This window comes from Spinacia oleracea, chromosome 1 (assembly GCF_020520425.1).
Source record: "Spinacia oleracea cultivar Varoflay chromosome 1, BTI_SOV_V1, whole genome shotgun sequence".
NCBI lineage: Eukaryota > Viridiplantae > Streptophyta > Magnoliopsida > Caryophyllales > Amaranthaceae > Spinacia > Spinacia oleracea.
Genome location: NC_079487.1, coordinates 130477103 through 130492064, shown reverse-complemented (window position 1 = coordinate 130492064; position 14962 = coordinate 130477103). Strand labels below are relative to the sequence as shown.

Here is a 14962-nt window from a genome sequence, read left to right as displayed (position 1 = left end):
ACACTTATAAGAGTTGCGATGTTCCAGCAATGCCTTTCTCACTTAGCTTGTTGATAATCATTCAAGCACCACTCTACCCAATCAATCACATTACCAACGATGGATAATCAATAAACTCAACCAAATTAAATTAACACAATCCCATACGCTAAGTTGCCAATATCAAATTATTTTTACGTGATAAATTCAGGACATGACTAATTTAGTGATCAACTAGCAAAATCTCAAATAAACAATACAAAGAAAAATAATAATAATTAGATTTCAATAGAATTAGTATAGAGAGTTAGATTTTACAATGAATTGATATAATGTTATCAAGTGAAAAATTAATTACATTTGAACACTAAACCTCGTACCTACCCTAAAAACTGAATGTCAAAAAAAAAAACCCCTAAAAACTAAAAAATAGGACCTTCTAAACGTAAATAATCATACATAACACCACTCCAAAAACTACTACATATTGGTTGTGTGAGATCAAGAGTGTTCATTCCATTACGAAGAAACGAGCCGGGCACATCAAAACTGAATTGAGAGTACAAGCCATGAATTCCATGTCTTGGAATTGCATTATCAAATCCCATCCTTCTTCCCGTCGTAAATTGTGGTCTAGACGAAGGATCTCTATTGAACCGAATCTGCAAAATGGTCACACGTCAAACAACACGTACTACATTGAGTTCGCCATTCAAGAAAATTGTTATAACGGATGCAAAGAAAGATTAAATAACGTAATTAAAGAACGCAGAGATTTAACGTGGTTTACTAATAATGTGTAAGCTACGTCCACAGGCAGAGGGGAGGAAAGTTTTATTGATATTGAGGAGTACAGATTACAGAATACAACTAGGTTATTACCTAGAGAGTTTATATCCCCGTGTTGGGGCGTTGCAGTAAGGGGTTTGACCGATTTAAGGCATAATTCTAAGAAAAATAATACGCACATTTTCATTAATTGCATTTAAAATATTATAGTTGTATGATTGAAAAACTAACATTATATATGTTACTTACATGTAGTTGAGCATTATTTGTAGAAGCTAATGCTATTCTCAATGTATATCTTCGAAATGGATTCACATTTTGGAGTGGGAATCGGACTTGCCATGTTGTTGGTTGTAATTCCCTATCATTCGTTCCCCTGAATATATTGAAAATATAAACTATTTTCAAACCCATAAAATTCATAAAATAAAACGTAAAGAAAATAGTATGAAAGAAAATGGAATATTACCTTGGAACATGAGCATAGAACCACTCCTTTGTATAATCACTTGTACCGACCGTGTAGACGAGATCATTGTTAGGATAAAGATCGGTGTATCTCTCCCACAAACCATATTGTCTATACCTGTTAAGGTAAAAAATTATTAATTAGTTTATATCTAAAACACAGTACTCTTTCTGTCCCTTAATATTTACAAACTTTTATATAACACGGTCTTAAACAAAAGATCATCTTGGTATCATATAAGTTAAGCAATGAAATCAATTAGTTAAGCATTGAAATTAATTAGTTTTGCACTAAAATTAATTAGTCAAGCATTGAAATCAATTAGTTAGGCACTAGAACTAATTAGTTAACCAGTGAAACCAATTAGTTCAGCAATAAAATTGGTCTTTTCGGTAAAGCGGTCTTACACAAAAGTTACCGCTTAATATTTGCACTGTTTTGACTTTTTGCACTATTCACATAATTAACTTTGACCCTATTTTTTTTTCTAGTATATGAAAATAAATGTTAGTATATAATATATTGTTGGCTTCATCTTAACGTATATTTTCAAAATATTACTCCATATTTTTATAAGTTTTTATAATATGTAGTTAAAGATAATTGGTGGTCAAAGTTGTGCATTGACAAGCGTATTTAGTCAAAACAGTGCGAATATTAAGGGACGGAGGGAATATGAAGTATAATAGTATGAGTGGTGTTACAATTAAAAAAAAAAAATTACTTGTTTTTGTCGTTATTAAGGAGGGCGGGATTTGTATATCCTGGTTTTGGGTCAGGTACAAAAAACTCAGCTGCAGTACGATCAGGAATTCCGATTTCCCAAAGAGTAGGTCCATTTCGTGGTGGTTCAAACACAATCTCATTCAAACTTATTCGTTCGCCTGCATCAACATAACATTTAATCAAGCATAAACATTGTGTTACACTTCCTTATAAACGTATTAACCATCACATAATTGCATAATTATATGTACGAAATATATATGATTAAAACCATCACATAATTCATAATTATATGTACGAAATATATATATATATATATGATTAGGTTTAGGAAGAATAAGAACCTTGGCGAACTATGATGTTTGTATCATGTCTAAACTCGCCTAAGAATCCGGAGACCCATGCATAGAGATTATATTCTCCTTCGAGAACGCCTTTGATAATAAATTTTCCGTCATTATCCGCCTTAACCCAAAATTGATATCCCTGTTATTTTCCAATAAACCTCGATAAGTTAATAAGTGAAAATAAATTATTGCTAGATCGACGAAATAAATATATAAAAAACTTAAATGAGACGGTCTTATACATAGTTGTACTTTATAATAAAATATTTAGACATCCTGATCAAAGATACTTCCTAATCAAATAGTTACATAGTTTAATCGTATAATTGAAAAACTTAATGGTGTCATCTTCGATCTTATGTGTGATGCAACCTAAATAAATAACAGTAGGGCAGCTTTCCAACAAACCTCAATAAGTTAATAAATAAATAAATAAAATATTACTAGACAAAATACATAACAATATGGTCGCATGTTATTAATTTTTATGCACCTTAGTCTCCGTTTGCCATGAACCTTCCTCACCGGGTGCGGCCAATCCGACCCAAGCCGAACTTGCATGAATCAAATTATTATTTATGTACCTACAACCATGAGGTTAAAAGTTAACCAATGAACTTTATAATTCTATATCTATTTTACTGATAATGAAATAGAAGTGATAAAATGTGAAAAGAAAATAAAGGATAAACGTATTTACCTATCTCGGATGAATAATTGGCCTTGAACGGATCCTCGTTGATTAGCTTTGAAATAAAACTTAGACGACGGAAAATTATAAGGCCACTTGTCATTCTCTTTTTGCAACTGATGCAAATCAAACCAAAAAATCAAAAAAATAAAGGAGAAAAAGAAAAATAATTTGACTTATTCATATAAAGCAACTTTAATCGACGAAAATAATAATATATGCAGTATGCTACATTTTTTAACAGAGTAGTTTTTTTTTTTTTTTTTTTGGCGAAATTTGGTAACATAGTTGCTTAAATGTTTTATATAATCAGAAGTATTTTTTTATAACAAAAATAAATAATTTATTGCTCCTTACTTTCTATACGGGCCACAATTTTGTCCATGGGATTGTTTTATACTTCTATACATGTTCGGTATCATATTTTGTTTATAGTTTTCTGTTTTTTGTAAAATTAAAAATCAAAATATGAAAACTATAAAAAGTAGCTTCTATTTTTTTGTTTTCAGTTTTCTAAATCAACATGATTACTATAAGTATGACTAATTTTTAGTTCATGATTTAATCTAAATCATATGACTTCCAAAACCAAAAAATAAAAAACTGAAAACTTAAAGTGATACCGAGTGATTAGTTTTATTTTCTTTTAAGGTTTTTATTACTTTGAAGCTAGGTCATCGGCTAGTGGATTGATTCATATCTACAACTTTATAAACTTTGTAATTACCTGATCTTTTGCATTGTTCCAAAGTTGTCCATAAGGATCTTGAGAATTAGATGCTTTGTTCAAGTAAACAAAACAAGGACCAATAACCTTCTGCCAAGCTTCTCCATCCTCAACTGATAGTACCAACTTTTTACCGGCATAATGCGAACTAAAAAAGTCCTGGAATAAAAAATGAAATCATAATTTTATATTTTGCATTACTAAATACTCGTATAATTTATTTATTTTATAATAAAATCGTAGTTATTGATGTATACTTACAACAAGGCTCACTGGTCCAACATGAGAAGTAAGCTCCTGTTTAAAGGGACCAGCTGAATAAAACTCCGTACTTGCTTTTATTAGCCAAAATCCAATTGGGGATTTATCTGAAGATATCCATCCATGTACTTGTTGATCTTTCATGTCTTGTGAGTACATGTATTTGTCCTCAACCTAATTATTCAAGTAAAAAAAAAAAAAAAAAAAAAAACTTGAGCTATTAAACTTTACGATCATACTCCATACATTAGGAAGGATGAATAATTGAATATATACAAAATACAAAAAGATTGGAATTACAAGAAAGAAACAAAAAAGTAAATTAGTAAACACAAACTTTTCAGAAAGGCCGATCTACGATGATATATTGTGTGGCGGCCTAAAAGAGGAAGGTAATATTTTAGTTACCCTTATTGTTGTTATAAGTTTTCTTTATTGTAGTTATAAGTTACCTTATTTTCAAGGCTATTAGCTCAAATGGTAGGGCAATGTATAATATTGTACATGATGTGGGATCAAACTCCACGTAGCCTACTACCTATATTACACTTGTGTATTGGTGTAAATTTTCATTGTTGGTGTTGTATTAGTCACAGTTATAACTTGTAAAAGCATATCACTCTTGATCAGCCGCTTCATTTTTTATTGGCAGGGTCACATTTTTTCAATGGTTAGGATCACATTTATCCTTGAGTAAGGTAACTTTAGTCCTCGAATAAGGTCACGTACTTATATCTTTGATCTGATTCACTTTTATATTTGGATGTACGGTAAAATACCGTATATCGGGGGCACACAAAAGTTTTTTATTAGTAAATTGACAAACATAATACCGCGGTTTTTGACGTTGGATCGGAAGTATTTGTCCATAGAACCGCTTCTTTATACGCGAGTGGACGACCTCTCGCAAAATCTTCCTCTCTTGGCATGATCTTTTGAATATCATCCGAAATAACCATATAATGGAACCTAACAATAAAAATAAACATATATATTGTCATATATACGTAGTAAGCCAGATAGAATGAAGAAAATTATAGGTTGAGTTGAGTGAGGTATAGGAAAATAATAATAATTCATAGGCTCTGTTTTGTTCAACTTGTTTTGATTTATTTCAGACAATTCAGATAATGTAAGATCACAAATAATAAGTTTTTTTTGCAGACATTTCACACACAAATAAGTTTATTTAAGATAAAATAAGTTTTTCCAGAAAAAATAAGTATAGATAAATTCAGATAAGTTCAGATAATATAAGTCCAGTTAAAATAAGTCGAATAGAACGGAGCCTTACTTGTCCTTTCGAAGTCTATACGCTACTCTTATCTGAGAAAGAGTGGTTGCAGGAAAACTTCCATCATGATCAATTACAAGATAATTGTAAAATCCGGATGAACCCCGAAGCATTACAAACCTACAAATTAAAATACCATCATTAGAAATAGTTAGCATTTTTCTCATTTAATTAGTCTATTTTTGTGCTCCTTTGTTAGCTTAATGATTTTTATTTTTACATTTTACTCCATTACTCAGTACCTTTTATCTAAATTAACTGGAATTAAATTTTTATCTCCATTCCATTGTGTTGAAAAAGAAAGCTCTAATTGGTCCCCATCATTCCTGATCACTTCGAACTTTTCCATACTTAACCTGCATCATAAAATAAGTATTTAGAAGGGAGACTAATACGGAAATATGATTAATATTCAAGAACAGAATGAATAATAATAATAATCATAATAATAAAATAAAAAATTTAGTGTTTTTAGTAAGCATACCACTCCTCTCCTTCGGTATCTTTTGTCGTCCAAAATATATCCCAGTACCTACATATATAAAACAATACTCCAAATTATTACTCCGTAACATATTTTAAATTGAACCTTTTCGAAATATATATATTTATTATATTTATACAACAATAACAAACAGTTTATGCTAAAAATTATGAACATGCATGTACGTATGTGAATGTACGTAACGTACTTACCCTCTATTGCTCACTTTGTGAGAGGAGTCAAGCACATTTTTCATCCCACCATACTCAACTCCAACCACATGACCTCCTGGAATTGAAAATGTAACTTGGACGATTCCATTATCCATAATAGCCTAAATCAAGTCAAATAAAATTAATTAGTACGTAAATTCAAACAATACTGCAATGCATGGGTACGTGCTAAATGCTAATCTAGTTAAGATAATGTTACAATGTTAATCTAGAAAAATCTAAATGCAGAATGTAATATACGAAAATCTAGTAATAGTGTGTAGAAAAATCTAGCTAAAATAATGTCTAGAATTTACTTAAGAAATATCTAGTAGAAGAATTTAAAAACCATAATACAACGACTATAAATAGTTGTATTTGCATAAGTTTAGGGATGAACTAATCAAGAGAGCTCCACAAAATGTATACGAGGAGTAGAAACAAGTGTTTTTCCAAAGCAAATATTGTTATACAATTATTATTAATGTAATAAATGATAACAATGCAATTTTGTTATATTATCAGGTCCATCAAAAAACTTCCGCGTGCGTCCTCAAATTTCTATCAGTTAATATATAAATTAAATTATTCATCCAAAAAATTAAGCTTATCAAAGGTGTAATAATAATTAGTAACTAATAATGTCATATATTATTAAGAGAAGAGAGATATTGACTAACATATTGATTATCGACGACGCTCAAAGTAACAGATTTATGTTCGTTTGATCCTTTATCGTCGTGATTGTGATGCTCTTTTGATCCTTTATCATCATGATGGTGATGCTCATTTGATCCTTTATTGTCATGATGGTGATGTTCTTTGGATCCTTTGTTATCATGATGGTGATGATGTTCTTTTGATCCTTTATTGTCATGAGTTTTTGTATGTCTTCCACTGCAAACAATAAGATCAAAATACACAAATTACTACATACTGCAATTATTAGTTAATGATATATAAATTCGTGTTGATATTGAAATCAATTAGATTGATACAGTAACATCTTTTTCTTTGTCCTTTATGAATTATGTAAATGTAAATTATTTTAATTCCCTACATAAATCATGTAAATATGTTTACTTTCCAATTCAAAAATACAATATGTCGCACGTCACAAGTTGCAACTTTTATCACTTTCGACTAATTAAATAGATTATTGGAGTTGTGAAATTTTAGCTTTATACAGAGTAGAGTATTTATTAGCAAAAAAAATCTTAAAATAAAAATGATGACTTACGGATATCTTCTTGCATCAGAACTTCCAAGCACCATTAAAAGAACCATGAAAAAAATTATCATATTCTTTCCAACCTCCATTATGTAGATTTCAAGAACCGAATCTGTAACATGCGAAAATAAATAAATTATGTAACATAGTACGTAGTAACATGATGCGTGATAAATCTGAAAAAAGTTACTACCACTACAAGAATTTGTATCTTTAATGACAACCTAATAACGACGGGTCATAAATTCCATTGCAAAAGCCTTTTCTGACGGAGATAACAACCAAACAATGAGGGGGACAATCGTCGTAAATGTCTTTTACGACGGGTTAACGACATATTTTTCCATTAACGACGGCCCCTTTTATGACGGATTTGCGATAAAAAAATCCCGTCATTAATCAACGATTATTGGCTTTTAGCGACGGAAAATGGTACAATTTCTTGTAGTATACTATGTAATACTTTATCCGTTCTATAAAAATGTTTCAGTCAAAACTTAAATAATAGTGCATAAAGTTAATCAACAACACTGACCAATTACTTATAATATGGAGTAATTAACAAAGAAGAAAAAAGCGAGGTGTAAATACATTCACGTTAAAATTATTTACGGAAAAGAATCAGAATTTTGATATATGCATACGTACGTATTAGCCCTTTATGCACTAGTTAGAAACTTAGAACGGTATTCTGATTAATCGACTAGTAAAATAACTTGTTAAAACTTTCTATTCTAACTAATTAATCTAACTTACTTAATTGTTGGAGCTTTACCTTGTGTATCTTGTAATAATACTTTTCGTATGGTCGTACGGGTTATTGAATTGTTTAAATTGTAGAGTAACAACCATGGGGGAAAGGTATATATATATATAAATATAATTAATTATCCTATAGCTACACAACTTAGGAATTAGGACTGACATTATTAATTATACGAACTCATCATCATAAGGGTAACTTTCCTCTGTTTTTGACGGGATAAGGGTAACTTTCCTAACGATGTTGAACTACTACAACTTACGAAATATAAGATCAGCGACCGTCTATCGTGTCCGAACTTTTATACTTCCTCCATTTTTAATACTCACAACACGTTTGAATTTTTTAAATTAACTACTTACACCATCTACTTTGAGTATTTGACTATTGCTGGTGATTTTTACATAAAGATAAAACATAAACATGTAAGATCTTGATATATTCGTCTCAATTTGTATTTTCAAAATATAACTATTTATTAAGAATTAAAAATATTAATGATCAAGGTTGTGTATTAACATGCGTGAAGATGAGCAATATTGTAATACTCCCTCCGTCCCGGAATACACGCACTAGTTTGACTTTTTGCACTATTCACATAATTCACTTTGACCCTATTATATTTCTAGTATATGAAAACAAAAGTTAGCATATAATATATTGTTGGCTTCATCTTAACATATATTTTCAAAATATTAATATTTCATAAGTTTTTATAATATGTAGTTAAAGATATTGGTGGTCAAAGTTGTGCATTGGCAAGCGTGTCGACTCGAATCGGTGCGTGTATTCCGGGACAGAGGGAGTATAAAAAAAAACATAAGAAGTATAGTCTAAATAACACCAAAACTAGTGGTAATTTGACGATCCATGCATGTACGTACACTCTAATTTTTAATCCCTAACAAAACGATATCCATAAAATTTTCTATCAAAGTATTCGTAATAATCTCTATACTTGTTATTCAATACATTCACATTGCCAAAATTATATTCCGCATAAGAACGAACAATTAGCGAAAGAAGTAGAGACATATATACCTGGAAAGAAATATAGGGTGATGGTGATCGAAGAAAAAACCGAGGGATTGAGAGAATTAATAGACTGATGTATATCTCAATTTGTTATGTATGTATAATTATGCTATTAATTAGTTCGAATTTATAGGGCAAATACTACATAATACCAACTTAGAGTAGGATATGGAATTATGGATCTAATAATGTTTGTGTAATAATAATAATGGTATCGATTCCTAGTAGGAATAAGAATATCTGGATTTATAGAATGTGTTAGAATTATATTTAGTTGTGTTAGAATTATATTGGGATTGTGGAGCTAAACAAGACGTAATGTGGAGTAACCGAAGTAGTACCGTAGCCATATGTGACTAACCTTCGTATTTACTGACTTTTTTTCCACAACCACGAGAATAATGTAAATACAAAAAATAAAAATAAAAAGTACCATGGGACATAAAAGTATAATAACTTTAGGATAAATTATTTTTTACCATCTAAAAAATTAAAACTTGTATTTTACTACCTAAAAAAAATTAAAACTTGTTTTTTATCACCTGAAAAACGATAAAATAGATGAAACTGTTATGTGAGGCCACTAATTCAATTTCCCTCCAAATTTTTACAACCCTCTACGATCTTCTTTAACTCATTCACCCTCCTCTCTTTATTATCATTGAACTTGGTCAATCTTGTAAAACTTTGTAAATTAATGGGAGAAAAAATTAAGTAAATTCATGGAAGAAAAGGAAGCAGGGGAATGCAAAGGATGTTAACTACATGTAGGGATGTCAATGAGCCGATGCACTCGCGAACAGCTCGTGAACAAGCTCGGTCAAAGGCTCTGTCAAAGCTCGTTCATTAGTAAACAAACGAGCTTGAACAAAAATTTTAAGCTCGTTTAATAAATTATACTAGCTCGAACAACCTATTGTTCGGCTCGTTTAGGCTCGCGAACAACTCGTTCATGTTCGTTTCCAAGCTCGTTCGTGTTCGTTTAAAAGCTCATGTATATTAAATTTCTACAAAAATATTTTTATAGTAAATATAATAAAATAATAACAAATAATATATTATGATATTATTCATATAATTATGCTAAAATTAAGGGTAAAAAATTAACTAAATACTAGTATACTACCCAAACTACCAAAATCGTATAATGTTTACTATTCTTATTTCTTCAATCAAGGATATATTAATATTCTTAAAGGTCAAAACCCTTAAGTTTATGTTTTATAATTTTTGAAAATAATATTTCTCTAGCTTATTAATATGATCGTTTAAATTCAATCTTGTTTGTTTATTAAGGCTCGTTTGTTAAAAGCTCGTTTATTAAGGCTCGTCTGCTAATAGCTCAACTCGACTCGAGCTTGAACTTAAACAAGCTACTCGTGAGCTAAACTCGAACAACGAAAAACTTAAATGAGCCAAGCTCGAACAGGAAAATTAAAAGCTTGGTTAAGCTTGGCTCGAGCTCGAGCTGGAAAATTTCTTATCAAGCCTAGCTCGAACAGGCAAATACTCGGCTCGACTCGGCTCGTTGACATCCCTAACTACATGAAATCGTGGATGAAGAGAAAATATAAGAGATATAATTTCTATTTTCAGGTGGTAAAAAATAAGTTTTCTAAATTTTTTAGGTGGTAAAATTTAAGTTTTCGATTTTTTTAGGTGGTAAAAACTAATTGTCCATAATTTTATTACACTACTCAATTGATATCATTACACTGTGCAATTGTAATGCTATTGATTCACTTTTCAACTATTAGCACCAAATTGTTCATGTGTGTTATTTTGCTCAAAAAGATGAAAATACTCTTACTTTTTCACTTGAAAAGATAAAAATGCCCCCTATATTTTTGCCAAGCCATAGTGTGATTACGGTTGCTTGAGATTGACTCGTAATGATGTGATACTTCATGATATTGCAAAGTCCATATCTTGAACAACAACTCATTTTCATTCCAAAAACTAATTTAGTTTGAGCACAGAATGAATTTACTACAAAGATCATATGTATGATCCTTTGATCATCCCCTGTTGGAGTTCATTGTCCACCACCACAAGGTCGTGCTTTTTTATCAAGCTTTGGGTCTAGAAATATGTAAGCATGTTTTAGTAGGAAAATAGGATACACTCATAAACAACCAATTCACAATATCATCCCACCCTCTAATCCCCAAACTCTCATTCCCACGTACCAAACACGCATATTGGAAATACTGATCATAAAAGAGTACAAAATTTGGAAATACTATAATAGTTTGATAGACTTCCTAAAATAGCAACTGTATATCAAATTTTAGCCATGATGAATCCAAAAACACATAAACATGTCTATCCAGTTTCAACCCAGTAAAATTTAGCTAAACACAAAAGAAACAATAACAATCACTTCACTTGTTTGATAGGCATATCTATGCAGTTAGAATCTCTAACTTTACCTCTTCTTCATTTTCTTTCCTTCTTTCTTTCTCAGCTGTTGTTCTTGTGCTATAGCTTGCAGTACCAAACCATCTTTCTGTTACTGAGATTCCAGAAAATAAATTAATCAAGTACCATTGTCGGTAGCTGCACTCTAGATCCATTTTGATTACCACAGTTTGTAAGAGACAGTGTCTGCATAAATCTGTTGGAGGAATCAATGGGAATTAAGGTCTACCCTCTTCTCCTCTTCCTCAGTGTTGGGAACTTGAGAGGAACAGGAAGTGTCATCACAGTCACTTTATTTCTCCTCGCAATCTTGCAACCCAGATTCTCGAAATAAGGTCTCAGGCTCAATGCATTCATCTTCAAATCCTTGGCAATGTCTGTGAAATCTGTCTGAAACTCGTCAACAAATAGGGTGAGAACCAGCACATAGCTGATTAGGGAACCTATTTTGTCATCTGCGATCCGGTTTTTATCTGCATCCACAAACATTTTTGTAAACTTCTGTAACAATATGCTTGGCAGGAATTTGTGTTTTGAAGATTTTCCGCCATCAAGTGAATGTCGATTCTTGAAGTTTATGAGTTGAGCAATATATGACAGGATTCCAGCAAGCTTTCCCTTCTCTGTCTCATCCTACAGAATCAGGAATATAACGGTATTATAAATAGCTATGGGAAGAACAAAACAGTATTCAAGTATGTTTTGAGATCAATTGTACAGCAATAACCTAGGGAGTAAAGATCCCGACCGGAGCATGAAAAAAGCACGAGCAGGCACGAGCATGAAGTAGTGGGCCGGGCCTAGGTTATTTTTAAAAAGCACTGCATCCCATGGGCCTGGGCCCTGTTTTGAACTGGTATGGCACTGGCCCGTGGCTCAACCCGAAGCCCGAGCCGTCCCATAACCATATTTATACCTAGCCAAGCATTTTGACAGACAATTCTCTTGAAGCAAACTGTAACTACTGCCTTTAACTGTAACTAATTGACTACTAGTTCCTAAAAGAACAAAACATGTAGATTGTTGTGATGACAAGTTGACAATATGTAACGTTTTCATGGCTTCTCAGAAAAAGATAAGGAAAAGAAAACAGTCAAATATCCAGTGAGAAAATAATCAACGTGTCCAGAGACGGCTCTCAATAGCCTAACTATACTATAGGCTACAGCTATGTTCTTTTCACCATACAAAAATGAAAAAGAAGTTCAAACAAGTTCTACTAAGCCCTAAGGGCTACCCAAGTTCAAATAAGTTTCAGATAAGTTCAAAATAAGCGAATTTAGGTGAAAGCAGCAGAGTCTTTGTCGCTAAACAGCTTACCTTGCATAGTTCTACTTTGTAACAACGATTGCACACAAAACTTGGGTAAACATCTGGTTTTACCTCCTGCCCAGATTGCAACAGCTCCATAACGTCTTTCACATATTCCCATTCTCCTTTGAGTATAATTTTTTCGAGCAGATAAGCCTTCTCAGGTGTTGTAGCCGAGAGATCATGTGGGGGAACACTATGCGGAGTGTCCAAACTGGAACTTTTAAGTGCAGTCGCGTCTATAGGAGTTTCCTCTAAAATGTCGTTTATCTCCGGCATTACATCAGGATCTTCCTTTTGACTTAGCCGCATTGCTAACTTGTCCTGCAAGGGAGACATCTAATTCAATAATTTGTCTAAACACTAAATAAAACCGAGAATTCTTAACGACTTTCTGAATTGCAAAACTATAACTGACAATGTTTATCTTTGACTTATCTGTATGGAGAATTTCACTACATCACTAGCAATTATCATTATATTATATGACAGAGTTAATAACTTGGCATTGTACCCAAATAGTACAATAAGATGTCACATAACTTCGTAAAACATGAATTTCCTTTATATACAGCTTGCAGAGGTTCATAAAACATGTTCAAAAGTTTCATGAAAAATGCACAACATAACAAATGCAAACAAATCGTAACTGCATCAAAGCCAAGGCCTTCGGTGCCTGAGATCCTGATGCCAAAGATTAGTGTCACTGCAGTATTTAAAAAATCCAAGTGGAAAGAATATAAACCTTCTTAATCGCAGTCTTGGTACCATAACGATCAGTAAGACTCCGCTTTTTTTGTCTTATATCCTCTGCATCATCAACCTTGGCTGGAGTTTCAGGTTCCTTTTCAGACATGTCTAATGCTTTAGGCAATGGTTGTAACCTGAAAACCTGAACATTGTCAACAAGTTCAACACCGAGGTTCATGTTAGGGAAAAGGATTCGAACTTAGAAAGGTATATGTTTTCCAAAGATGCACGGAGATCATAATTACAGTAAACAACGGCCAAGACCAGTCTTTTTTTAATGACAACCCCAGTTTATATAAAGGAACATTCTGATATTCCTACAACAATTTTATTGACAGGATTCTATAAAATAAATTATGCAAATACTGAACACTAAAAACATTACCAGAACAATTGAAGAAGTAAACAGCTGATGCAAAAACTGCCACTATGACAAATTAATCGAGAAAGCAAAAAAAAAAAAAAAGAAAAAAGAAATTAATCGAGCAAAGATCAGTGATGTCGAGCTAACAGGGTACGACCCATAGAAAGAAATACTCTGTTAACAGGGTATCGACCCATAGAAAGCAAAAAAAAAAAAAAACATGAAATAAAAAAATGCAATACCCTGTTAGCTGCAATGGGAGAAAATCTGAAAGACTGAGAACGCCTGTTAATAACCGCAATAGCATAAGAATTCAGCCTACCAGCAGCAGCTTCACCAGAATGATTGGAACCCATATAATCAACTTCGGACTCATTTGGCTTTACAACAAACTCGACTCTTCTAAGCTTTTTCTGATTCCTGTAAAAAAATAGGTCACTTGTTTCTGGATTTTTGCGCTTTAATGGGTCGAACCCAGATGGGTAGTATCCTATAATTGGTGCGTTCTTCTCTTGTTTCTCCTTCAACATTTCGATTGTCGTATCAACTTTGGGGATTTTCCTCTTGTTTTTCTTAGATTTGTGTAATTGGGGGTCTGGTCTTGAATCCATGTTTGTTTGATTTCAAGGACAGAGAAAAAGAGGTGTTTTTGGAAATTAACAATGGGGTTTTTCTGTGATAAACCCTATAGAGTACAAGTGTACAACGAAGAAGCGTGAGAAGCTGAGGGGGGAAGGAAGAGGAGATCAATGGGCTGGTTAGGCTTTTTGGGTTTTTTTTTTTTTTTTTTTTCTTTTTTTTTCCTTGTGGGCTGATGGCCTGATTCTGAATTCCGCACACCACATCAATAAAAATTTTTGTTGAAAACACCGCATCAATACTCCGTCATCAAACCGGGTTTACCCCTTTTTTGGGCAAGTTTTTGGTACAATGGGGGTTACTTGTTTTCTTAGAACCGGGTTTGGGTTTTCACGTGTTTTGTTGCCTCAGATAATGAGGGTGTTTGTATTTGTGTTCTATTTTAAATGAGGCAATCTTCTACTACAATAAAATACGGGGAAAATAAATAGAGAAAAAGCAATCCGTGGACTATGGACCATGTGCATAA

At 32.3% G+C, this 14962-nt stretch overlaps 2 protein-coding genes across 2 annotated transcripts; both read right to left on the bottom strand.

The window, feature by feature from the left end:
• Positions 1–244: 244 nt before the first annotated feature.
• Positions 245–9189, bottom strand: LOC110802958 (uncharacterized). Its single transcript, XM_056834917.1, has 17 exons — positions 9015–9189; positions 7220–7322; positions 6660–6876; positions 5980–6101; positions 5768–5815; positions 5526–5639; positions 5284–5403; positions 4823–4958; positions 3990–4163; positions 3729–3887; positions 3011–3117; positions 2804–2894; positions 2308–2449; positions 1962–2121; positions 1238–1354; positions 1018–1144; positions 245–641 (listed from the first exon to the last, which is right to left on the bottom strand). The coding sequence occupies exons 2-17, from the start codon at positions 7297–7299 to the stop codon at positions 402–404; spliced, it is 2154 nt and encodes a 717-aa protein (XP_056690895.1). The 5' UTR covers positions 7300–7322; positions 9015–9189; the 3' UTR covers positions 245–401.
• Positions 9190–11269: 2080 nt separating this feature from the next.
• Positions 11270–14666, bottom strand: LOC110803697 (DNA-directed RNA polymerase I subunit rpa49). The gene is made up of 4 exons (XM_022009235.2): positions 14097–14666; positions 13486–13632; positions 12750–13064; positions 11270–12062 (listed from the first exon to the last, which is right to left on the bottom strand). Exons 1-4 carry the CDS (start codon positions 14463–14465, stop codon positions 11655–11657), a joined length of 1239 nt encoding a protein of 412 aa, XP_021864927.2. The 5' UTR covers positions 14466–14666; the 3' UTR covers positions 11270–11654.
• Positions 14667–14962: the final 296 nt, after the last annotated feature.

Coding starts and splice junctions, on each gene's coding strand:
- LOC110803697 (XM_022009235.2), bottom strand. CDS start 14,465: ATGGATTCAAGACCAGACCCCCAATTACACAAATCTAAGAAAAACAAG. Junction 13,065..13,485: donor CCAAGACTGCGATTAAGAAG/GTTTATATTCTT, acceptor TCTCCCTTGCAG/GACAAGTTAGCAATGCGGCT. Junction 12,063..12,749: donor ACAAAGTAGAACTATGCAAG/GTAAGCTGTTTA, acceptor CTGATTCTGTAG/GATGAGACAGAGAAGGGAAA.
- LOC110802958 (XM_056834917.1), bottom strand. CDS start 7,299: ATGGAGGTTGGAAAGAATATGATAATTTTTTTCATGGTTCTTTTAATG. Junction 3,118..3,728: donor GGAACAATGCAAAAGATCAG/GTAATTACAAAG, acceptor GATTTGCATCAG/TTGCAAAAAGAGAATGACAA. Junction 642..1,017: donor CAAATAATGCTCAACTACAT/GTAAGTAACATA, acceptor ACCATTTTGCAG/ATTCGGTTCAATAGAGATCC.